General features: G+C 36.7%; 2 protein-coding genes across 3 annotated transcripts; one reads left to right on the top strand and one right to left on the bottom strand.

Moving 5' to 3' along the window:
• Positions 1-29: 29 nt before the first annotated feature.
• Positions 30-7,417, top strand: LOC112762549 (CO(2)-response secreted protease). The gene is made up of 9 exons (XM_025808423.3): positions 30-972; positions 1,152-1,402; positions 1,587-1,698; positions 4,880-5,396; positions 5,831-5,931; positions 6,012-6,254; positions 6,334-6,448; positions 6,521-6,734; positions 6,805-7,417. The coding sequence occupies exons 1-9, from the start codon at positions 773-775 to the stop codon at positions 7,368-7,370; spliced, it is 2,319 nt and encodes a 772-aa protein (XP_025664208.1). The 5' UTR covers positions 30-772; the 3' UTR covers positions 7,371-7,417.
• A 56-nt stretch (positions 7,418-7,473) lies between these two features.
• On the bottom strand, positions 7,474-9,419 carry LOC112762550 (GDSL esterase/lipase EXL3-like). Of its 2 annotated transcripts, none has more exons than XM_072223187.1 (5): positions 9,087-9,419; positions 8,543-8,678; positions 8,218-8,451; positions 7,859-8,114; positions 7,474-7,769 (listed from the first exon to the last, which is right to left on the bottom strand). In XM_072223187.1, exons 1-5 carry the CDS (start codon positions 9,113-9,115, stop codon positions 7,579-7,581), a joined length of 846 nt encoding a protein of 281 aa, XP_072079288.1. In that variant the 5' UTR covers positions 9,116-9,419; the 3' UTR covers positions 7,474-7,578. The 2 variants fall into 2 exon arrangements, with proteins under 2 accessions (XP_072079288.1, XP_072079289.1); XM_072223188.1 differs by having other exon boundaries at positions 8,543-8,673; positions 9,087-9,305.
• Positions 9,420-27,093: the final 17,674 nt, after the last annotated feature.

Genomic DNA, 27,093 nt, shown 5'->3' on the forward strand with positions numbered 1-27,093 from the left:
TATAATAATGACATTAAGTTTTTGCTTCTGGTAAGAGTATAATGGCTTCACTCAATAAAAATCTTTTTATTTTTTCGTTTCGATATAACATGTACAGTCAGCCAGAAACAATGAAGTATTAACAAATAACAACTAATTGAAAGTGCCATCGATTGCTGCCAAGGATAAGGAGAATCTTGCTCAGCTGAATCGCGTGAAGTTATTGTTACGTTGCTAGTTTGGTTTCTATTTTAAAAGGACTCTGTCATTATAAATTAGCTACCAAGCTACACATACGTACGGTAATGTTAATGTCAAGGCTTGCAGATGAAGCCAACAAAGTTTTATACTTGCCGCCACTAACAACTCAAGCTAATACACCATTTAACCCACACATTTTTATGATAAACTGCATGGCATCATTACATGTTATGTTACTCATTAGTAGTTGCTACCTCCACTTTGGGTTAAAATATTAGTCATCACTAGTCAAAGCCAAGCAATACATATATACAAGTATATGGCTATGGCGCACTTTGCGTGGATTGAATGCTTGGACGCGTATATGCGAGGAGCATAAAGGGAATACGCATGCGCATCAACATGCAGTTACTCCACCCAGCATCACACATTGTACACTGTTATTTTTTAATAATATCGTTTTCAAATCAGATGATAATAGTAATTAATCAGGAACTAATAGTAGAATAGACGGATTGCTCCTATATATATCCGCATGATACCCATGCCTAATCTTCAATAATATTAGTTCACATTAACAGCAAAAACATACATGAAAGAGAATAACAACTATTTACCTTCCTTGCCGCTACTATTCTGCTGCTGTGTTCTCTTGTGCCTGGCAGAGTCAGCAGATAACGACAATAACAATAATAATAATGAAGTTTATATAGTATATATGGGAGCCGCGGATTCAACAAATGCATCCCTTCGTAATGATCATGCTCGTGTTCTCAACTTGGTCTTAAAAAGGTAATTATATTAACAGGAACGAAAATAGCAGGGAGCTAAGACTCTTGGTGACTAAGTTGATTCAAATATAAAGAAAAGAAAAAATATGTTGGTCACTTAAGATTTTTTGTAATGTAATATGTCTATTTATTAATTAAATTGGGATGATTGTAATAATATAAAGTTGATGTATGTGAAAGGAATGAGAAGGCTCTAGTACAGAACTACAAGCATGGATTCTCGGGTTTTGCGGCTCATCTATCAAAGGAAGAAGCGGAGTCAATAGCTCAGAAACCAGGAGTGGTATCTGTGTTCCCTGATCCCATTCTGAAGCTTCACACAACACGTTCATGGGAGTTCCTCAAGTATCAAACTCAAGTCAAAATCGATTCTCTCCCAACCGCCGCAAATTCTCAGTCATCAGACACCATCATTGGCATCTTAGACACAGGTTATTAATTATATATCCTATACATAACTATTAGTTCAAGTTCACGATAATCTACTATTTTATTTTATATGTATGCCTTTCATGAATTAATTGAATATCTGGACGCACCTAATATGTTTCATCATTTAACTTTCAACATTAATTAATTAACAAATTAAATAACTCAATATTTGAAACTTATCAGGTATATGGCCAGAGGCGGAAAGTTTCGTGGACACGGGCATGGATCCTGTTCCATCCCGTTGGAAGGGTACCTGCATGAAATCGACAGATTTCAATTCATCCAACTGCAACAGGTATAGTTATAATAAAATTGATAATTGAGATCCCACCAAATTAAGAGAACAATGAAAAACTACGTACCACCACTGCTATGCCGCACCTTGCTAAGTTAATTAGTTGCCTTTCTGATCAGATATCAATATTAGTTACATGAGGAATGATATAATTTATTATTTTTTAATAACAGTTAAATTTAATAATATTAAAAATATTAAAAATATAATACTGAACTTTTGAATTAAATAAAAGAGAACATTTTTTTTGAGAGATGTTAAAATAATATTCTCTTCTCTTTTATTTATAAAATGTATACTCTCCTCTTTTGTAATTTTTAAAAAATTTTATCTTTAATTCATTTTTAAATTTTTTGTGTTAATTAACATTAACTTTACTTGCCAATGAGTAATAACTCAAATGGCATAGTCTCCCCATACTCAATTAAGAGGTTGCGGGTTCGAGTCTCCTATCTTTGATAAAAAAAAAACATTAACTTTACTCATTTTTCAAGAAAAATAAATTATTTTTACAAAAATACCCTTTAACAAAAATTTTACTTTTTGATTAAATTTTATTTATCAAATGTCCTTTAACAAATTATTTTTCTACTAATTAAATTGTATTTTTTTAAAATATTTTTTTAAAAAAATTTTAATAATTAAATTATTTTTTTAAGATACTTTTCAATAATTTTTTTTATTATTAAAAAATTTGCTTTGTAAATATGTAAAGGAATGATATGTTAATTTTTAAATTTGGGATTTATCTATTTCGACTTATTTTTAAATCTTGATAAAGTTGTTAATAATTTTATGAAATAAATTATTTATTAATATCAATTGTTATACATATTAATAGTGGTAAGAGTTTTTTAATTTAATGTTAAAATAATAAACATTAATATCAAAAAATTAATAGTAAAGTACAAAAATAATTGTTAACAAAAATTTTGGTAAAATCACAATTTAATAATTAAAAAATTATTGAAGGGTATCTTAAAAAAATAATTTAATCATTAAAATTTTTTTAAAAAAATATTTTGATAAAAATATAATTTAATCAATAAAAAATTAATTTGTTAAAAAGTATTTTGGTAAACAAAATTTAATCAAAAAATAATTTTTTTGGTAAAATATATTTTTGTAAAAGATAATTTATTTTTCTTAAAAAATGAGTAAAATTAAAATAGATTAAAGAGAAATTTTTTAAAAATTATAAATATATATATATATATATATATATATATATATTTTACAAATAAAAAAAAATGAGAGTGTCATTCTCAAAAAAAAAATAGAATTTTCTCTAAATAAAAATATTAGATTAACTAAAAATATTGGTTAACATAAATTAAATTTATTAATATTTGAGGCTTTCTATTAATCGCATAATCATTACTTTTATTATGATATGCATGGAGGAGTCGAGTGGTCCCTTTTTATTAAGAGAATCATTTAGGTGTTATGTTTCGTTTTTGTTTCAAGCAATTAGAATTTCTATTCTATTCTTAGCAAAGAGGAAGTTATTAGTTCAAATTTCAAAAAGTATGAATTTTTAAAATTTTGGAAATTTAATTTCAAACAATAAAAATGATCTAATATATCATAACATAAATGAAATAGAATAAAAGTCCTCATTTGTTTTTGGAACACCTAAGTAATTATTCGAGATAAAAAAAATAAAAAGGAAAATGTTATTTAATTTGTAAGGTCTCTTTCTATTTATCTCCTTTAAATATATAATGAGGTATTTATTAATATGAAAATATGAGCTAACACTACGTATCATATACTAGGGATATCATAATTTAAAGGTTAACTTATTATGTGAATTCTTATATTTTCATTAAATTTCTATAATTTGAAATAATATTTTAAATTCAGTGTTTATATTATTTTTAATTTTATAATTAAGTTATTTCTGTACCAAAAACATTTGAGTTAATAAAATATTTTAAAAATGAGAAGACGTTTGATTTAAGAATTTAATCCATAAATATTAGTATCTTCAATTTTAATAAAAAAAATATTCTATTAATTCTAAATTTTTTGGCACGATAATGACTTAATTTAATTAAAAAATTTTAAATTATAGTAATTTAATTATAAATTTGATAAAATTATAAACTAATACAATAATTTAGTCCATCTTAAAGTTATCTTATCTAATTTAATATTTATAATTATATTATATATCTATTATATATTATTAATTTTATAACCAAAATATCCTACATATTATTTTCTTGCAAATAAAATTAAATTTATTTTTCCAAAATTAAAGAGTTTTTTTTTTCCTTCATCTCTCTTTTTCTATCTCTTTCATTCTTTCACCACTTTTATCTCTTCTATATATCATTATTAAAGATTAATTACAATTTGATAATTAAATGTATAACATGACATTCTCTAATTGCATTTAAATTAAATTAAAATTAAAATATTAAAATTAAAATATAGCTATATATATATATATATATATATATATATATTACTAACTTAACCAAAATGTGTTGTATGATATTTTTTTTATTAAAATTGAGAAAAATATTTCCTTTCAAAATTAATAAATTTTCTTTTTGGATTCTCTTATCCTGTCTCCCTTTTCTATTTCTGTCTATTCTTTTCATTTTATATATAATTTATAATTTATATTTGTAATTTGACAAATCAAAATGCATCATTAGATATATAATTTTTTATTACAATTAAAATAATTTTTTCTTTTAAAATTAGCAAAATATTAAAAAATCTGTTTGTCAAAAATAGCCAATAGACGATTGTTCCAATAGACCATAGGGAGAGAAATGTTAACATGGCCATCAAGGTTGAGAAGAAGATTAAAGGTGAAATCAAAGCTATGAGAGTATAGCTTGTATACGTGGTTATTTTTGTCAGACAAATCTAATCATTTGTGGACATATGAGGAGTTATGATCTTTTATGATTATTTTTGTCACCGAATCAATCTTTTATGATTACTTTTGGTGGTTTAGTCTATTAATAACTTATTTGAACGGTAATTAATGAATGGAAAGTAAAATAAATTTTAATTGATTTATATTAATTTTTATTTATTTTCAAACATTTTTAAACACTTATTATTTGTTATTCCAAATATTTTATTTTTTAATTCTTTTTAGACATTTTCATGTTGTGAATAATAATAATAATAAAGGCGTGGTTTTCATTTTGGGCAGGAAGATAATTGGAGCGAGGTATTATGCAGACCCTAATGGGGGTAATGACGGGGATAACACAGCAAGAGATTCCAATGGCCATGGGACTCACGTCTCGTCCACGGCGGCGGGTGTCAACGTCGCAAATGTATCCTTCTACGGTCTGGCGGAGGGGACTGCCGTCGGTGGCTCCCCACAATCCCGATTGGCAATGTACAGAGTGTGCACCAACTTCGGGTGCCGGGGCTCCGCCATCCTCGCCGGCTTTGACGATGCAATCAACGACGGCGTCGACGTGCTGTCTCTCTCACTTGGATCGCCGTCAGTGCTCCGACCAGACCTCACATCCGATCCCATTGCCATCGGATCGTTCCACGCGGTGGAGCGCGGGATCGTGGTGGTTTGCGCCGCCGGAAATGATGGACCGTCGTCGAAAACTGTCGTGAACGACGCGCCATGGATTTTAACGGTTGCAGCCACCACTATCGATCGGGAGTTTGAGTCTAACCTTGTGTTGGGTGACAACAAAGTGGTCCAGGTACCAATTGATGTGGCGACTTTTTTCTTTCTCTATATTCTCTTCCTTCTTCACTTTTAATTTCAATCTTTAATCTCCATTACCTTTTTTCTTTTCTTTCTGGATACTGCTTTGTAATAATAACAACTAATAACCATTGCTATTGTTAACTCTCCAAATTAAATCAAATTCTTTATATTTCTTTTTAGGTAGTTTTATTAGTATTTTTAATAATGGTATACCCGCATGAAGACTAATAGTTTGACATGTTTGATTGAATATGTTTTACTAAATCATCTAACGGTATCTTCATATATATATATATATATGAGTATTCCCCTTGGAATTAGTGAATTCACGATGAAACAGTAGGTTACTATAGAGGTTTAACTAAGGACTAGTGTCTACTGATATATGTGGTGAACTGGTGATGAATGGAAGTTACTAAATTTCAGGGCAATGCTATAAATTTCTCTCCGCTTTCAAAGACACCGGATTATTCATTCATAAATGGCGAGTCTGCCAAGACAAGCAGTGCCACGGTTTCTGACGCAAGGTACGCATGCATGCAAATTCTACCAAGCAGTGAATTAAATAAACTCCCTTGTATTACTTTAATTTGTGAAACGCATGCAGGCAATGCCACCCAAATGCGTTAGATGGAACAAAGGTGAAAGGGAAGATCGTGTTTTGCGATGGGCAAAACGATACTTATTCAACTACCGAAAAGGCTTTCCAAGTGTCACAAGCAGGAGGAGTAGGCATGGTTCATGTCACTGACCAAGGTGGATCTGTGACACAATTTCTTGGGAACTTTCCAGCAACCACCGTAAGCCCAAAAGATGGCGCCCCAATCTTTCAGTATCTCAATTCCACTAGGTAAATTAAATCAATCTCCCATCCATCTTTATAATTTTACTATGACCATGAATTTATTAATTTTATCATGTGTATGAAGCAAATCAATGGCAACAATTCTGCCAACAGTTTCAGTCATTAAGTATAAGCCTGCACCCGTGGTGGGATACTTCTCTGCAAGAGGCCCTGCAACACTTTCAAGTAATATCCTCAAGGTAATTGTTTTTAATTAAGCCGCCAATAATACGTTTATATATGGTTCTCTGAAGGCTGTTTCTGCGTTGTAGCCTGATGTTGCAGCACCGGGAGTTAACATTCTTGCGGCATGGCTTGGCAACGGCGCAGACGATGATGTCCCACAAGGACAAAAGCCCTCAGCATACAAAGTCCTTTCAGGGACTTCCATGGCATGCCCTCATGTTTCAGGCCTCGCAGCCAACGTTAAATCTCGTAACCCCACTTGGACTCCCTCTGCTATTAAGTCAGCCATAATGACTTCAGGTAGGTTAATTAATCGGTTAACGATTACTTTCTAATGTAATCCACTCCTTAATCATCTTTCTAAATGCAGCAATTCAGAACAACAATATGAAGGCTTTATTGACAACGGATTCAGGGTCAGTAGCCACACCTTATGATTATGGAGCAGGGGAAATTACGACATCTGAACCGTTGCAACCAGGGCTAGTTTACGAAACCACCACCATTGACTACTTGAACTTCTTGTGTTACATTGGGCTTAACGTGACCACCATTAAAATCATCTCCAAAACTGTCCCTGAAAGCTTCAATTGCCCAAAGGATTTGAGCCCTTATCAAATTTCCAACATCAATTACCCTTCCATAGTAGTCTCCAACCTCAAAGGTGGAGGAGCAGTGAATGTGAGTAGAACAGTGACAAATGTTGGTGAAGACGATGAAACAACCTACTCCTCTGTTGTGGATGCTCCCAGTGGGGTAAATGTTAAGCTAATTCCAGAAAAACTTGAATTCACGGAAAGTAGTAAAACACTAAGCTACCAAGTTAGCTTCAGCTTGAGTTCAAGTTCGACGTCGTTGAATGGAGATCAGTTTGGATCCATTACTTGGAGTGATGGCAAATATAGTGTTCAAAGTCCATTTGTATTGACTAATTAAGTAGCTAGTGCGTAAAAGCCAGTAATATGAATAAATGCAACTTCTTATGTGTGCCTTGTTCCATTATTTATTTGCTCTTAACTATATATCAAGGTACCGTACTGCGAGGGAGACAATAATCCAAAATTGTCTTATTTAGCTTAACATTCATAATTTTACATATATAATATCTATAGTTATATATTCATGACGTCTAATATTACTCAAATCAAAAGTTGTTTACATATTTATTTAGGACTTGACTCACAAGAATCTGGTAGGTCCTTTGTGTGGGATGAAAGCTGTCCCAAAATACATATTTAGAATCGTCATTGCAGATTTGCAGATCCAAAGGGTTACACAGTATAGCCGCCTCTACGGTCCCCGTGCCACAGCATCCCCTGTCCACAACTTCAAACCCTGAATTAAATCAATGAAATGAAACATTTAGAATATAATAATAAAGAAATGTATGTATAAATTAAATATACGTCTTTAATTTGTAATACCATATTCGGATGGATTTTCAATAACATGAAGCAAAGGATTGTAAACATCCATATCTACCAGCTTGGCTTGAGTGAGACTATGTCTCAGGGAGTTCATGACTGAAGATAATTTAGCATTGAACAACTTTGATGCATCGTTGACTTCCTGCGAGCACTTTCTCTCTATACCTCCAAATAGAGTTCGCTGAAATGGCAAGCATCCTATTGGGGGTGCATTAAATACTCCGATTCTTCTTGCTCCCAACTTATATATTTCCTTTTCATTATTTAACTTTCAACAAATTAAATAAGAAGTAATAAAAGTTCATGATAATATTCATGAGAGGAGCTAGCTAGTGAGATTATTATTGATTTATTACCATAATGAAAGAAGAGGCAATTTGGACCAACATATCAGTGTAGGAGTTAATATCATATTGCGCTTTCCTGATTCCGGTTGCGAAATAAGAGTTGGAAATGTCGTTGCTGCTGGCTACCACAAGTACTACACTTTTTGACAAGATGAAGTTGGTTCTTTCCTCTCCAAAATTTGCTTTCAGTTTTCCAATGTACTCTTTGAATTGCTCCAGTTGCTCGGATAATGGTATCACAGACTAATGCATATGCATTATATTAATTAAGAGGTATGGATCGGATTTATTGAAATGCATGCATGTAAATAAATACACCTACTAATTAATGTACCAGAAGTTTTGGAGTCAAAGGATCGTAACCAGAGCCACCGGAAGCGAAGTTGACTCCGGTAAGAAGATCCGCGGGCCGCAAACTTACAGACATATACGATGGTATCGGCATTTTTATTCCCAACTCTTCGGCTGAACTATCAAACAAGACAATAGTGAATCACAAAATCAATGTGATGAACTCTTGTGGAGTCTTAGAGGGAGTTATTAGAGATAAGAACTAAAAGAATATTTAATTAGAGTTGTCAAACAGGTTTACCCGATCTATTTAGACTCAATCTGAAGGTTATAACACTCTTAATTTTTTTTACGAGCTTCAACTTTTAAGTCTATACCGTTGGTTATGTTAAGGCCAACGGACTAAATGGGTTGATTAGTTTATATTTTAATTTTCAACCTTGTTAGGTAATTAACTAGGATATCAGTCAACTACAGTTAATTATTAGTTGGTTGCAAAAACGTTTAAAAAATACTAAAAATAATGTGCAATTTACTTCAAAACGTCAATTTTATTATCATAATATAAAAACAAAAATCATCTAAACCTTAATCCTTTCGCTTCCTTCTCCCACATCTTTCTTCCCAAAAAAAAAATGCCTCATTCCACAACGTTTTCTTCCGCCGTGGATGCGCTTCCTTTTGCCGTGTGTGTACTTCCCTCCACCATGTCTTTGTTTCTCTTTGTTGTGCGTTCACTTCTCTCTCCCGCATCTTTGCTTCCCTCCGTTGCGCCGTTGTTCCTTTTTTATACGTCTCTCTCCGATGTTGTTAGCCTCTCACCATTCTCATCTAAATTTAAAAAAAAAAATCCAAAACTAAAAGAAAAGAAACATCCAAAATAAAATAAAACAAACATTTAAAATTAAATAAAAAAAAAACATCTAAAATCATTATAAAAGTATTATGTTTTAATTTTTTAGATTTTTTATTTTTAAAAAAGAAACATACAAAATATAAAAACATCTAAAACTAAATGAAAAAATATTCAAAATCATTGTAAAAAGAATACTCATTAAAATCCAATAAAAAAAACATCTGAAACGTAACAAAAAGAAATATCCAAAATCTTCTACAAGAATTTTTAAAGGTGAGCTAGAGAAGAAGAAGAAGCTAAGGAAGAGACGACACTGATGGAGAGACGGCGTCGAAAGAGAGGCCGTCGCTGATGAGGAGGCGATGTGAAGGGAGAGATACGGAAGAGATGCGAAGGGAGAGGAGAAGAGAGGTGAAGGAGTGGGAGGACGTGTGTTTTTTGAGTATAAAACTAGTTTTTTAAATTTAAAAATCAAAATTTTTTAAAAAATTGATTGCTTAGCTGTATATAAAGTTGGATCTCTAGATTTTTTTTTATTGTTGAAAAAAAAATTTAAGCTAAAAATTTTTGAAAAAATATCACTTTTAGACAAATAATTTTTTTAATGAGTCAAATCTTTAGATTAGGTCAAGAAAAAACATTAAAAATAAAAGTATTTATTTTTTTTTGTAAAATACAAAAAAATATTTAAACGGACCACCCGTCTAACTTGGGAGATAGCTCATTTGATCCATTACTTTTTCGGGTAGATCAGACTCTACCTATTTAGCCTAAAAGATTTACCTTATATAAATTCTTTTAGAAAATAATCTAAAAGGACATGCATATAGTTTTACCGCTTTTTATTTTTGTTATGGAGGAGGGATTAGGGTAGGACGGGGATATGGAGAGTGTGTGTGCTTTACCAGCCTGTGGGATCAAGTAAAGAGAAATCGAACCGTTTGAATTCTCCATGCCAAATCGGACGGTCCGTATTGTACCAACATTAAAATATTCAATTCGAACCATCCGAATTGATTTACGAATTATATATATATAAAAAAAAGAGAACGGACGGTCCGATTTGCTACATTCAAAATTCGAATTTTCCTCCATGCAAATCGGACCATCCGATTTGTCCATACTATTTTTCTTCTCATACAAGTTGTATGGTCCGACTAGTTACCTTAGCATGTCAAAAAATTCTGTCTCACATTGAAGTTTAGCACCACCCTATCCCATAACTCAGCACAACACATTCATCACTCCAATAACCAAAAAAATGAGCCTAGTTTTACATCTTATTGTATTTTGTTCTTGAAAAATGTTATATATACAGTAAAAGTCAAGTACCATTCATCATGTATTTGTGTATATTTATATATATTATTTTATATTTTTAATATATATATTTTATATAAATAATTACTTTTTAAGTTTAAAAGGTCTAATTTTAAAGATAAAAACCACCATTTGAGTAAGTAAACGGATTGACCTATGAATTTGATTCATTTAAACGATTTTATATTCAATACTGATATATAGGAGGGCCAATCGTGCAAGGACTGTGTATACTTTAATTAGTATAGAATAGATAAAAGTGTAAAATAATTCTATATTATTAGTACATTCAAATTAAATTACATTTTTGTTTCTTTTTGTTTTATGACAGTATATAAGTTTTGGTGACTAAAATAAAACTGTCAGCTATTATTTTTATATGAACACAATCTCACCTAATTATTTTTATGTGGAGATAATAGATAAAAATAGTTAAATAATTTAATATATTTACGGTTATATCTCTTAAAAAATTAAAAAAAAAATGACTAAATCAAATGAACCTAGAAAGCATTCTTCATAAGTTAACCAAGTACCTATAAAGTCAGTTGGGACTTTGCCATTGGAGAACCTTCCCGTTGGTTTCCCGCCAAGAAAGTCCCTTCCATATGGAAGGAAATTGCACTTAGCCAATGTTGCTAGCTCATTGTTATTTCCTGTGTCCACTATTGAGTCACCAAATAATATCATTCCTGTCACCGTTTCATTCCTTGGCATCTTAATTATACCCTCTGCTCTGTAACAATAAACACCCAGCAACAAAACCCAATAAGAAAGAAACACCACAATAATCTTATTAGTATTACTATTATTATTGTTCCTGCACTGTAGTGCCTCCATATTATTTCTCCTTTAATTCGCTAATGCTCAATTGTGTGATTCGTGACTCGTGAGCCCCATAACATTTTATATATATAGAAAGAGAGAGAGAGAGAGAGCTATATACTTGGAGCATAATTCATGCTCGTATATGAAATATTAAATATTATATGATATGCTCAAATTTTCTCATCATTTATTAGTCCAGCAAACACAGCGCTAGGAAGGTTCATGTATCTCATTTTTTTAACATAATAAAACATGTACTGGGATATTTTCTGTGTGATTTCCAATTTTCCATACATAATTGCTTCAAACATACACAAGTCTGATCCCCACACATACAAATCAGAGTTTATTGCTCCAATTCACTTCCACATATCTTGTCATAGAATATGTATCACCAATTATAATATTGCTTTTCTGCAATTAATAGTAATAACGGAGAACCCCAACAATGCAAGGAGAATAACTCAGATATTGCTATGTTCCTTATATTTATAAGCAAGAAAAATATGTAGTGAATGATCTAGAATTGGAATCATGCCAACGAAAAGAAGTAGGTTGCACGACAGGAATAATAAGAAGTACTTCGAAATCAGCTCAACAACTTCATGGGAAACTAAATGTGAGGAGACAGACAACTAATTATAATAATAGAAAATAAAATATTATATACTAATCAGAGATTTTGAATCTGAAAACAATCGATCTATAGTATACTGCATACAAACGCGGGCGCCCACATTAATTTTTAAAATTGATAAATGCAAATTAAAAATATAAAGAGTCTTGCACAGCTTACACACACAAATTAAAAATATAAAAAATCTTGCACACACGCACACACATAACTACTTAAGTCAAAATATCTTTATGTGATATGATAGTTAAAAAATATGATATTTTAAGTATTAAAAGAAATTAGATAATTTAATATGGTTGATTAGATTTTTTAATATAATATATTGGTATGTTAATTATCATTTTATCTGTCTTTAAATTTAATCTAATACTAAATTATTAATAAAAGATTGTCAAGTAGTAAAAATCCAACGTGTCTTAAAAGAGAGAATTTTAAAATTGAATTAGTTATGGTATTCTCTCTACAAATTATATCATATGTGGTCTTTCATTCTCTTATCATTTATTCTGCATCACTGTTCTTTTATTTCAAGTTTTACACTTTTTCACGTTCTCTCAATTAATTTTCTTTTTCTTTTTGTACCTGTTTTCCTCATTCTCTTATTTACTTTTATTTCATTCTTTACTTCAATATTTATTTTCTTCACCTAACAAGTATTAGAAAGGTGAAATTTAAAATTTAAAATTTGAATCACAGCTAAAAGGATATAATTTTCTCATCTTCTTCAATTATCCTCTCAATTCTCTTATTCTATTTTTTTCAATTTTATTGCTCATATTTTGACTTGAAGGTAGAGATTATAGGGTATATTTTTTTTAAGAGTAAAGTATCATTTTTGTCCCCAACGTTTGGAGTAAGTTCTAAAGTTGTCCCTAACGTTTCAATTGTCCTATTTAAGTCCCTAATGTTTCAAAATTGACTCAATGTTGTCCTGCCGTTAGAGATCCGTTAACAGAATTGACGGCGGGAAAAATTGAAATAATTTTAAAACGTTAGGGACTTAAATAGGACGAAAACGTTAGGGACAAAAATGATACATAAAAATAATTTTTAATTCAATTTTGTCTTTCAAGAATATCAATTTTTTACTGTACATAGTATTCAATTATTTTTTAAATACATCTAAGTAAATTACACTTAATCACATTATTTTTATTTTAAATAAAATTATTTTTTATAATTTTAAAAAATTTTGATACATTAGACACAAAAGATATAATTTATATTTTATTATATATATATATATATTATTTTTTTTCTTTTTCGCAAGTTTATATACTAATCATTCTACAAATATTTCATGATAAATAAAAATCTTTAAGAGTAAAATTATAAAAAAATTAATTTATTTAGAATAAAAGTAATATGATTAAGTGTAATTTACTTATATGTGATTAAAAAATAATTGAATACTGTGTATAGTAAAAAATAGATATTATTGAAGGATAAAATTAAAATTTATTTCTATGTATCGTTTTTGTCCCCAACGTTTTTGTCCTATTTAAGTCCCTAACGTTTCAAAATCGTCACAATTTTATCCTGCCGTCAATTCTGTTAACGGATCCCTAACAGGCAGGACAACATTGAGTCAATTTTGAAACATTAGGGACTTAAATAGGACGATTGAAATGTTAGGGACAACTTCGAGACTTACCCCAAACGTTGAGGACAAAAATGATACTGATGAGTTTGGAAAACTCTAATTTAATTTTGATGATGAACAAACATTATTGAAATTTTTAATTACAAAATTATTAATTTGATTTTCACTTAACATATGTTAATTAATAATTTTGTGATGCAGGTTTTTAATTGGGCCGGAAAATAAATATGTTGCTAGCCCAAATTAAAACCAACAATCAGCCTTGCTACATCTTGCTACATGTTATCTATTATGTGGCTGAATTGTTGTATTAATGGGCCAAGCTCAATGTTATTGCAACCAAGCCCATATTTAATTTTGATGAATGTTTTTCTATGCTTGATCCGTTCCAAAATTTTATTAGGAAAGCAAATGTTATTTTGGGCCAAGAAACTTATTGATTATTGCAACCAAGCCCAATTCCATGAGAGTTCCTCATGGTTTGTCCGAATCCATGAAGCAAAGAAAAACAAATCCTCAAATGCTTCCAACGGATTCCATTATACTTCCTGAAAGGATTTCAAAGCTAATTTAAACATTGGGAATATAAGCAAGTGAGAGAAGATTGATTTGACTAAGGGCATCATTGCTATACGCCAACTAAGGGAAGCAAAAGCAAGCTATTTTTCAATTAATTAGTTTAACCACTATTGCTTTTCTTCAGATTCCTTCTTCTCTCTCACTTCTTTCTCTCTTCGGTTATTACTCAGAAAATATTGGCAGCCATGGAAGCAAAAATGAGCTATCGAAAGGAAGAGAAAGCAAGCCTAAAGACCATCACAATGATGGCAAGAAAACATACTAAAATAAAAGTGTGCTGTGGCTAAGATCTTCGACCATGAATGGTAAGATATGGTGACGAGATCTTGGCTTCTTCATACCAAAAAAGGAAGAAGAAGATCTCGGCTAGCAAAGGGAGATTCTTGAAGCATGGCTTGTCTTTGATTCTGCTCAACCATCACAGGAAGTAGCTAGAGTGGTGAAGTGATGGTTGAGGCAGAGATTAAAGCAGATGAAGTCATTATCATCATGAAGCATCAAGGGCCAGAAATTCATCTTGGAGAGCAAGCCAAGGATGGAGAGCTCGGATTGATGAAGGGTAATGATCAAGAAGGGACTAGAGGTAATTGCATGTTGGGTTTTGCATAGTTATCTCTTCTCTCTCTGTATGGCCGAACCGGTTTCTTGAAGGAAGAAGAAGTTGGCTTGGGTTTTTGGCTTCAAGTGTGGAGGCTTCTCTCTTCTATAAAAAGGGGGAACAGCTGATAAACCCCATTTTGAGGGTTTATCTTGTATCGATTTCAGGGGTTTTATCAATGATTCCACACGCTTTTCATATGAAAATACAAGACTTTGTGTTCCTTTCCTAACTTTTGCCTCATGGATGAAAACATGCTTATTTTGCACTAAATTAGATACATTTCTAATCTTCTCTTGGTGCCATTCGATGCCGTGACCTGTGTGTTAAGTGGTTTCAGAATATAGGGCAGGGATGAACCGGAAGAGAGGATGAGAATGGGCGCGAAGGAAAGGAGCATGAGAAATTGAGCTTTGGAAACTTCAGCAAGGGCGCGTGCGCGTACTTGGCGCGCCCGCGTGGATTGCGCAGTTAGAAGTCAAAGCCAGAAGCCAAGCCACGAGCTGGCTTGTGTAGCGGCTAGGCCATAACCCCCATGGACGCGCACGCGTACGCTGCGCCTCCGCTCACATTGCAAGATGCCCCAGTGGCGCGCACGCGTGCTTTGCGCGTACGCGCCGATGCTCGAACATGATTTTTTTTAGAAGTCACGTGACCTGTGCGTGGAGATAGTTGGAGATCTCATCTTGGGGGAAGTGCCTTGGCGGGAAGAGCTTAAGAAGACCAAAGGGTTGAAGGGTTAAGGACTTTTGGCTCATTTTTTTTAGATGGTTCTAGATTTTTTTGGCTATTGTTAGTTACACTCTTGGGTAGAGAGAGAGAGAGGGAGATTCCAAGCTCTCATTAGGGTTCATCTTCATCCATTTTCTGAATTTCCAATCACACTTTGGTGAGATCCATTGCAATTCTCAATTCATTTGTTCATGTTATAGATCTTCTTCTCCAATCTCAATTAGTGCTTGTAATTGCTCAATCCTCATAGATCCTAGATTCAACTTTGTAGTTTTGGATTTTTTTCAATTTCTTGAGAAGCTCATTTCCATTGTTGTTCTTTGTTAATTGTTGTTAGTTCCTTGTGTTGAAGCACTTTCAATTCTACTTCCTTCTCATTTTTTTACTATGTCTTTTTTCCTTGCTCATCAATTGTTTGATAAAATGCCAACATTAGTTATGGAGTAAAAGTTTCTTACTTGGCATAGGGTTTGAGTCATTAGAAAAAGTTGAATAGTTTATGTCAATTGTTGATTTGGAATTAGAAATTGCTAATTGACTTGGAGTGCACTAAAACTAGATTTCCCTAAGGTGAAAACTAGGACTTGTGACTCAAGTTAGTTACTCTCATTTGACTTTCCTTTATACCTAGGGGTTAACTAAATGAAGCAAGGCCTAATTGTTGTCATCATTGACGGGACTATAAGGATAGAATTTCTAATGCCAACCCTAGGCCAAGTCTTCTAAAAATTGATTGCTTGTTTGCCATTTATTTTGCTAAACCTTCAAAAGAACCACAACAAGGCTTCCTAATCGATAAGATGCATGCTCTAGCAATTCCAAGGGAGGACGACTCGGGGGACTAGTACTCTCGGTTATAGATTGTAGGATTGTTTGATGCGAAGTTTGAATGTCGATTAGACTATACTCACGATTATATCCATTATTGAATTCTATATCGGCATGATAAATTTCGTTTATCAAAATGGCGCCGTTGCCGGGGAAATTGCTTAGTGTGCCATGTTATTGCTTAGAGTAGTTATGTGTGCATGCATATAGTTGCATTTTTTTTGTGATTCTTCGTCCAAGTGACTAACCCCTCATCGTTACCATGAATTTCACTTCCCCTTCATTGCATGACGCGTTCACAACCGAATCCGAGCTTAGTCCCCTTTGACCGGAAATAGAACGAACTTTGTTTCATATTAGACAAGCTCGGAAGCGGTTAAGGTTTGGACAAGGTGAAGAGGTTTTCACCACCTCAACCACCTTACTAAAAGTGAACATTGAACCGTCACTCAACGAAGGCAATAATCATTCTCCCATCAAAATCACTAACAATTCTTTTCTTGTTTTAGGTACTAACGCCATGGATGCTCCGAGGAGAGTTACTATCAAGGAAGCGGGTGCACCAGATTATATCCTTCAACCCCTTCATGTAACTCACCCAAATTTGAATGCAAACTTTGAACTCAAGACCGCTTTGATCAACCTCCTACCCAAATTTCATGGGCTTCCCGCACAAGACCCTATTCGACATCTCAAGGACTTTCATCGTATATGCTCAACAACAAGACGGGAAGGATCCGATGAGGTTGCTATATGGTTGTTTGCTTTCCCTTTCTCTCTTGAGGACAAGGCTAAAGAATGGTTCTACACTTTATCTAGTGAAGTTACCTCCGATTGGGACTTGCTTAGACGAGGATTCTTGGATAAATTCTTGCCCCCGGAGAAGATGGATAGGCTAAGGAAGGAAATGTCTTGTATTGTACAAGGTGAAATGGAACCACTGTACGAGTATTGGGAACGGTTTCGTAAGCTACTAGACGCATGCCCTAATCACATGCTTGACACTCAAGTATTGCTTGGATACATATGTCAAGGGATGCGAGAACAAGATAGAACCCTCTTGGACACCTCTAGCAATGGTTCTTTGTCTAAATATAAAACAGCGGAGGAGGCATGGCAACTTATCATTGACTTAGCCGAATCCAATCAACATATGAGACGAAGAGTCAACCGCCCAAGAACCGTGAATGAGGTATCCACTAGTAGTGAAACCACCGCTCTAACCAAATCCTTGAGCGAAATGACATCCGTCTTGAGGCAACTCCAATTGAGCCAACAACAACCACAACAACCTCAACCTCAACCATACCAACAACACTCTCCACCCCCTCAACAACACAATCAACAATTGGTCCCTCAAAAAGTGTGTGGCATTTGTTCTTGCTATTCCCACTACACGGATGAGTGCCCAAGCATTCAAGAGGACAACACTTTGGCGGCTACCCACAATTTCTATGACCGTCCAAATCAAGGGTACGACCAAGGCGGTAATCCTAACCAAGGGCACCCTTATCAAGGAGGAAGCTACAATCAAGGGAGTGGGTACCACAATCAAAATTGGAGAGACAATCATCAACAAGGAAATAGGGACAACAACAACAATGGAGGAGGTCAAAGATGGAACAACAATTCACAAAACCGGCCACCATACAACCAAAACAACCCACCATACAACCAACAAAACCAACAAAGAAACTACCAAACATACCAACCACCACATCAAAGACCACCACACAACCAATCACAAGCTCCTCAACTCACATATCCAACCGCCCCCTCCAACCAAGATGAAACACTCCGGACCATCATCCAAGGCCAAAAGGAACTACAAAACATACTTGCTTCCGGTCTCACCGGCCTCACCTCTACACTACAAGCTCTTCTTGCACGAATGGACACATCATCAAATCCCACTCCTCAACCCCCAATCCAAAGCGTCATTCCTTCTCAACCTCAACCCAATCTTAAGGGGGCATCAATGCCATCACCCTGAGATCCGGAACACAATTAAAAGAGAAGGGAGCAAAGGATTCAAATCCCATCATAATCACTCAAGAGGAGGAGAGAATAGATATAGAAGAGGTAGTGGAAAAGGAGACACCACAAGTCATAGTTGAGGATGAAACTCAACCAACAAAAGAGACCCCCAAGACTAAGAGAACCTTGGAAGAAGAAATTGCTCAACCACTCCCATTTCCAACACTTGCAAAGAAAGCTAGGAAGCGCATAGAACTCGACCCCAAAATGGTAGAAATATTCAAGAAAGTTGAGGTAACCATCCCCCTCTTTGATGCTATCCATCAAGTTCCTAGATATGCAAAATTCCTTAAAGATCTATGCATGAACAAGGATAGAATTCTTGAATTGGAAACCATCCCATTGGGGAGTTCTATTTCCGCTTTAATGGGAGCATTGCCCGAGAAGTGTGATGATCCGGGCCCTTGTATGGTCACTTGCACCGTCAATGGAGTTCAATTCGTAGATTGTATGTGTGACCTCGGAGCATGTGTTAGCATCATGCCTCTCTCCATCTACCGGGTATTGAAGTTACCACCACTAAAAAGGTCGACGGCGAGATTTGTCCTAGCGGATAAAAGCATAATAACCGTGACGGGTGTTGTGGAAGATGTATTGGTGAATATCAAAGGGTTGGTATTTTCGATTGACTTCTATGTCCTTGAAATGCCATCAAGTGAAACCGAGAGAGCATCATCCATCCTACTTGGAAGACCATTTTTGAGAACTTCTAGATTTAAGCTAGATGCTTACTCGGGAACATACTCATTTGAGATAGATGAGAGAGTCGTAAGTTTTAGCCTAGAAGAAGCAATGAAGCATCCACCAGAAAATTACTCTCTATTCCGGTGTGACCCAATTGACAACATTGTTGCCGAAGTGCACCTTGCAAAGTTAGATGAGAAGTACATGATTGAAGAGGCAAATAAAGATCCAAGCAAATTAAACACCACACACCATACAAACCATCCGGAAAACCCAAACATCAAATCATGACAAAAAGATGGAATTGAAGCCACTACCTCCCCACCTAAGGTACTCATATCTTGATGAAGCCCAAAAGCTCCCCGTGATAATCGCACAAGAGCTAACTCCTCAACAAGAAGAAAAGTTGCTAGAGGTATTGAGAAAAAATAAAAGGGCAATCGGGTGGAGTTTGGTGGATCTAGTGGGAATAAACCCCCAAGTATGCGAGCACCGCATATTCCTTGAAGAAGGAGCAAGACCGGTCCGACAACCTCAAAGGAGACTTAATCCAACCATTCTTGAGGTGGTGAAAAAAGAGGTCACTCGGCTACTTGAAGCGGACATCATCTATCCTATCTCGGATAGCGAGTGGGTAAGCCCGGTCCAAGTGGTGCCAAAGAAATTCGGGGTGACCACAATCAAAAATGAAAGTGGTGAACTTATAGCAACAAGAGTGCAAAATTCTTGGAGAGTATGCATAGACTACTGAAGGTTGAATGCGGCCACAAGAAAAGACCACTTCCCACTACCGTTCATCGATCAAATGCTTGATCGACTAGCCGGTAAATCATATTATTGTTTCTTGATGGTTACTCCGGATACTTCCAAATACACATTGCTCTAGAGGACCAAGAAAAAACAACATTTACTTGCCCCTTTGGAACGTATGCTTACAAACGTATGCCATTTGGCCTATGCAACGCACCGGCAACGTTTCAAAGATGCATGATGAGCCTATTTGCGGACTTTCTAGAGCAATGTATGGAAGTCTTCATGGACGACTTTAGCGTGTACGGTGATTCATTTGATCATTGCTTAGGTAACCTTGAAAAAGTCTTAAAGAGATGCACCAAAACAAACCTTGTCTTAAATTTTGAAAAGTGTCATTTCATGGTCAAACAAGACATTGTTTTGGGGCACATAGTTTCAAAAGAAGGTATCTCCGTAGATCCGGCAAAAATAAATGTTATATCTAGTTTACCTTACCCCTCCTCCGAGAGGGAAGTCCGCTCTTTTCTTGGACATGCAGGATTCTACCGGAGATTCATCAAAGACTTTAGCAAGGTAGCCCTACCTCTCTCTCGACTACTGCAAAAGGACACTGAATTTGAGCTAAGCAAGGAATGTATGGAAGCATATGACAAACTTAAAGTGGCATTGACACAAGCTCCTATTGTGCGAGGACCGAATTGGGCTCAACCATTTGAAATCATGTGTGATGCTTCGAATTATGCGATAGGAGCCGCGTTAGCACAACGCGAGGGTAAGATTCCCTATGTCATAGCTTATGCTTCAAAGACACTAGACGGAGCCCAATCCAACTAGACTACTACCGAGAAGGAACTCCTAGCTATTATTTTTGCTTTGGACAAGTTCCGAGCCTATCTTCTTGGTTCCAAGGTAGTAGTGTTCTCGGATCACGCGGCACTAAAGTATTTGTTGGCCAAAAAGGAATCAAAACCGAGATTAATTCGTTGGGTGCTTTTGTTACAAGAATTTGACTTGGAGATCAAGGATAGGAGTGGCTCCCCAAACTTAGTGGCGGACCATCTAAGTCGCCTCGAACACACAAAAGGCGACACCACTCCTATCAATGACACCTTTCCTCTAGATAGTTTGCACGCAATCTCGGAAGTAGTTCCTTGGTATGCCCCAATAGCAAACTACTTGGTTTCACGCACCTTCCCTCCCAATCTCAACAAACATCAAAAGGATAAGCTGAAAAGCGAATCCAAATACTATGTTTGGGACGATCCCTATTTGTGGAGGTGTGAAGCGGACCAAATAGTACGACGGTGCATACCTCAAACCGAATTCCAAGCAATCTTGGACGCTTGCCATTCTTCCGAAGGAGGTGGCCACTACGGCCCCCAAAGAATGGCAAGAAAGGTCCTTGATTGCGGATTTTGGTGGCCAACCCTTCTCAAAGATTCTTCCCTCTATTGCAAATCTTGTCCCCAATGCATTCGGTTTGGAAATATTTCTAAGAAGGACGAAATTCCCCAACAAAATATGCTTTTTTGTGAAATCTTTGATGTATGGGGAATCGACTTCATGGGACCATTTCCAAATTCCAATGGCTTTCTCTACATCTTGTTAGCCGTCGATTATGTGTCAAAATGGGTGGAGGCAATCCCCACCCGGACGGATGATGCCCATGTTGTTTATTCTTTTGTGAGGAATAATATCATTTGTCGTTTTGGCTCTCCAAGAGCAATCATATGTGATCAAGGATCCCATTTTTGCAACAAAAAAATGGACGGCCTCATGAGAAAGTATGGCATCATACACAAAGTCGCCACGGCCTACCACCCTCAGACAAACGGCCAAGCCGAGGTGTCTAACCGGGAAATTAAACATGTGTTGGAAAGGATTGTGAAGCCGAATAGGAAAGATTGGAGCGCTAAACTCTCCGATGCACTTTGGGCATATCGAACGGCTTACAAAACACCCATTGGAATGAGCCCTTTTAGACTTGTATATGGTAAAGCATGCCATCTCCCGGTAGAAATCGAACACAAAGCTTATTGGGCCATAAAGGAATGCAATATAAGTTTGGGTGGAGCCGGAGTAGAGAGAAAGCTTCAATTGGCGGAACTGGAGTGCTTGAGATTAGAAGCCTATGACAATTCTAGACTCTACAAGGAAAAGATGAAAGCCATTCATGACAAGAACATTAGGAGAAGGGAATTTATACCCGGTGACCTAGTGCTCCTTTACAACTCAAGGTTGAGATTACTACCCGGAAAGCTTAGATCAAGATGGGATGGACCTTACCAAGTAGAGAAAGTAGAACCTTACGGGATCTATCACTTGCGCCACCCATCAAGTCCGGACATTTTCAAGGTGAATGGGCACCGTCTCAAATTGTACCATGGTGAGCAAAGAAAGAACTCCAAGGAATTTGAAGTGTTCCTCTTGAGGGATGCATCTCTTGAACAAGAGCTTTGAGCTAGTGGACGTCCAACTTAAGGACGGTAAACAAAAGTGCTAGGTGGGAGACACCCCACCATGGTAAGATCTACCATTTGTACATAGCCATTGAATTCTTCTTTGATTGATACTTGCTTACTACTTGACTTCATGTTTGGTAGCTAGATGATCGATGAAGTTGTAGCTAGATTTCGTTTCAAATTTTGTTTCATTTGTTGAGTTCATTTGGTACTTTATCATGTCAAAACATCCTTCTATAGTACCTAAAGTGGTTGTTTGGAGGGTTGGAATGCTGAAAGTGGTGCGAGAACATGCAACTTTGAAAAAGGCACCCTCTGCGCGTGCGTGCACCTAACGCGCACGCGCCCATAAAGCATTTCCGACCATCCACGCGGACGCGCGATGTGCGCGGATGCGTGGATTGCAAGAAGTACCCCTCCATACATATTCCAGAGAGTTAGGCCACTCTCACGCCCGCACCATGCCTGAGGCACAGGCCGCTCACGCGTGCGCGCACAGGGCGCGTACGCACTCCTTGACAAATCCTCAGATCGACGCGCTAGCACACCTCGCGCGCGCGCGCGCCGATTGCCCCTGTGCACTCCTGGTACATATTCCAGAGAGTTAGGCCACTCTCGCGCCTGCACTAAGCCACCAGCCCACCACCTCTGTCGCGTGCGCGCACTAGGCGCCAACGCGCCCACATGCCCGCAACGCGAGGCACGCGTGCGCGCCCATGCCGCACACGCGTCCCTTGCCTCTGTGCAATCCTGGTACATATTCTAGAGAGTTAAGCCAACCCCAAGCCCATCTCAAGCCTGGGGCATAATCACATTGCCGCGTGCGCGCACCGTGCGCGCGCGCGCCATCACTCCACCCCCGCTTCCTTGCTGCGCTTGCGCGCCCCGTGCGCGCACGCGTGGGTGACCGACGTCAACATAATAGGGAGCACACTTGCTCCCTTCATTCTTCTTCCCCCTTTTTTCTTCTTACCTCCTCTACTACCCATTTACTTACTACTACTTCTCCTCCCAAACAACCACCCCCTACCATCACCTCCGGCAACCACCCACCTCCGGTGGCCCCTACATTGCCGCCTCCATTCTCCATCATTCCAACCCACAACTTCCTCCCCCATACCCTTTTCCATCTCTCTCAAGGTACTATACTAGGCTCCCCTCTTGCTCTACTTCTCTCTTTTGCTTCTTAGTCTGTTAATTTCATTCTCTTTTAGGTAGTCTCTTTCTTTCCCCCCCTCTTTTGAGCCCCTCACTTCTTTGGGGTGTTTTTGGCTCCTTTTCCATTTAACTCTTCATAGGCACTTGGGTCATAACTTCTCTTGCATTGATGAATGAGATGTGTTGCATGATTTTCTTATAACCACTGTGCATTGTAGTGATTAATGTTGGTTTGTGGAATGTTACATTGCTCCCCCCCATCTATTTACATACTACAAAAGGATGCACCCCAAGTGTTTGAAGAAATGCATACATGATACTTTTTGAACTTATTGTGACTCTTGCTTCTTAACTAGTCACTTTTGGGTGCACCTTCACATTCTACAATCCATCCACTCACCATTTCATAAATTGCTTCCCACTTTTGGTATTTGAGGGTGTATGCTTCTCATGCCTTTTCCTTGCATGCCTATACTACCCCTATACCACATGCCAATGATTTGCCTTGCTCATCACATGTTATCTTCGTTACATGTTGCAGCTGTCATGTAATAAGGATACCCATATTCTTACGGCACAATTTCTCATTTGCATAATCATATTCAATTACGCTTCTTTGGGTTTGATGTTATCTCCTTTCTTTACTATCATAGGATGGTCATAAAAAAGAGCAACGGGAAAGCCCCGAAGAAGCCAGCATCCAATAGAGCACGCCAAGAACTAACGGCCAAGCCACTCCTAAAGAAGGCTAAGGGCCCCGTTGATGTTCTAGAGAAGGACAACCCTCCGAAGGATCCAAACAAGTTCCCTAACCGCTACTGCGAACTTGTTTACTCAAGGATGATTGAAAGAAATTATCACCCAGAGCCTTTTCTAGTCCTCCCGGCCCACCTCACTCCGATAGTGATGCCACACATTGACCAGAGGCAATGGAGGTTCCTCTTGAGGCAACCCAAGGAGGTCAATTTATCATGGGTGGTGGAATTCTACACCAACTACCACTCACCTCTTCTCACATCAATCTTTGTGCGCCGAAAGCAAGTGTCAATCACAGTGGAAGCCATCCGAGGAGTCCTTGGGATTGGGCCGTTAGCGGATGGATATAATGCCTATCAAGAAGTCTTGACAGCATGCGACGACCGTGAGTTCGATTGGAATGTAGTCCTCCGCGTAATTGCCTCACCCGAAGCATGTTGGATTCGAGGGACCATAGAGCAAAGACCAAAAGGTTTAGATGCACGCTTCCTCACTCAAGAAGCCACGACATGGGCCCAAATTCTAGCTCACTACGTGCTCCCAAGCATCCATGGGTCATCCATTGCCGCCGAGCTTGCCTTATTGATATGGTGCATCTTAACCGAGAAACCAGTCGACATTTCGCATGCCATTCGCCAATCCATGGGGCGCATTCATGCCAAGGGAAATCTACCATTTCCTACTATGGTGACCGAATTAGTGGTGGCAGCCGGAGTCCACCGAGAGACTAAGGATAGGAGGACCTCAATCCCGGTCGAGGGCGATGTTATTCCGACCAAGAGGTGCCTCAAGCCTCCGGAAGTCACCAAGGACATTGGACTACCCACACCAACCCGCAACACCACTACATCATCCACGCCTCAAAAATCAGCCACCCAACGCCTTGAAGACCTTCACAAGAAGTTGGACCGTTATGAGAGGCGTAACCAACGCCGATATGCTCACGTGAAGAAACTTCTAAGCATTGTCACCCCACCCATGGAGGAACTAGATATCTCCACATCCACCGCAACTTCAAGCGGAAGTACCGATGATAACGGAGATGAAGGACACTCGGGACTCAGCCATTGCCACCCATTGCGCATCACCTCTAGCACGGGGGACCGTGCTAAGTTTTAAGTGTGGGGAGGTCGGCCGACCGATCTCCGTAGGTAACACCCAAATAAATTTTCGTTTTCTGAACTCCTTTGTAGTAGGATAGGTTGCATGATTAGGTTTTCTTTGATATCATTTGCATGATAAGTTTACTTGGTTGGAACAATGAAACTCTCTCTTAGGAAACTAATACTTTGGGGCAACCTTGACATTGCCAATTTTGAATATCTTGATGCCAAAATCGCTTGAAGAACTGTATTTTGGAACATGAATTTTGAGTTAAGAACACAAGCTAGTGAGCTTTGAGCCTTGTTTTGTGGCTACATGTTATAGTCACTTATTCTCCTTCTTGTGTGTAATTGTTTTCTCTCTATGAGTGTAATCCTTGCTTTGTTTGAGTCTATATGTCCATTATTCCTTGTATTCATGCATCTATATAATTGAGGCCATCACTTCATTAGCCCACCTACTAAATAACCTTACCCTATATCTTCCCTTGTTAGCCAAAAATTGAGCCTACGCTTAACCCACTTGTTCTTTAAATTAGCACATTACAAGCCTAAAGCGGAAAACCATAATTGTCCTCATTTGGATCTTTGATTAGCTTAGGCTAGTGTGTGTGTGAGTATCATTCAAGCGTGGGAACCTTGGGACATTGGGGGAATAAAAGGGGCAGTTTTGTATTGTTATTGAAAATATTGGGAATTGGGTACATACTCATGTATTGGTCAGATGTAAAACCTTATGCATTGATAAAATGAGAAAAACAAATGAAAAAGAAAATAGAAAAAAAATAAATAATATGAAAAGAAAGGAAAAAATAGAAATAAGAAAGAAAAAAAAAGAGAGAAGAAAGGAATGAAAAGGGGACAAAATGCCCTAAAGCAAAGTGCAACTTAATAAGATCAATGCATAAGTGTTGTGAAATGAAAAAAAAAAAAGAGAAAATACATGAGTATGTGAAAAAGTGAAGAATGGGTAGTTAGATTAGAACTCAATTGTATAGGATGTCATAGGTTAGGTGGAAAGTTTAAAGCTTATCAAAGATTCAAATTTCAAGCTCACTTAACCATATATGCATCCTACCTTAACCCTAACCCCATTACAACCAAAGAAAAGACCTCATGATAGATGTATGCATGCAGGAAATATATGTTGATTGATTAGATGAGAAACAAATCTTAGAAAACATGATTAGGAGAAAATTGAGAGAATCAACCCTAGACACTCGAGCGAATAGAGTGTAAACACTTCCGGTGAGGGTTCGAAGGCTCTAATTCATGATTCCCGGCTCTCACGAGCATGCTTCATGCGAAGTTGCATATATTGCACTTGATGCTCAAAAATTGGTGAATCCCATATATTGACCGCCACCGTGCCCTATATGCTTGCATATATCTTAGGAAGGTTGATTTGTTCCTAACCAAGTAGATGGTAGCACTAGTCGTAGTTGCATTCACGTAATTAGGTTGCACCTCATGAGTCTTATACCTCTATGATCCTTCGGTCTTTTGCGTTTCTCTTGCATTTCTCTAAGCATGAGGACAAGCTAGGATCTAAGTGTGGGAAGGTTGATAAACCCCATTTTGAGGGTTTATCTTGTATCGATTTCAGGGGTTTTATCAATGATTCCACACGCTTTTCATATGAAAATACAAGACTTTGTGT

Source organism: Arachis hypogaea, chromosome 17 (genome assembly GCF_003086295.3).
Source record: "Arachis hypogaea cultivar Tifrunner chromosome 17, arahy.Tifrunner.gnm2.J5K5, whole genome shotgun sequence".
In the NCBI taxonomy this organism is placed as follows: domain Eukaryota; kingdom Viridiplantae; phylum Streptophyta; class Magnoliopsida; order Fabales; family Fabaceae; genus Arachis; species Arachis hypogaea.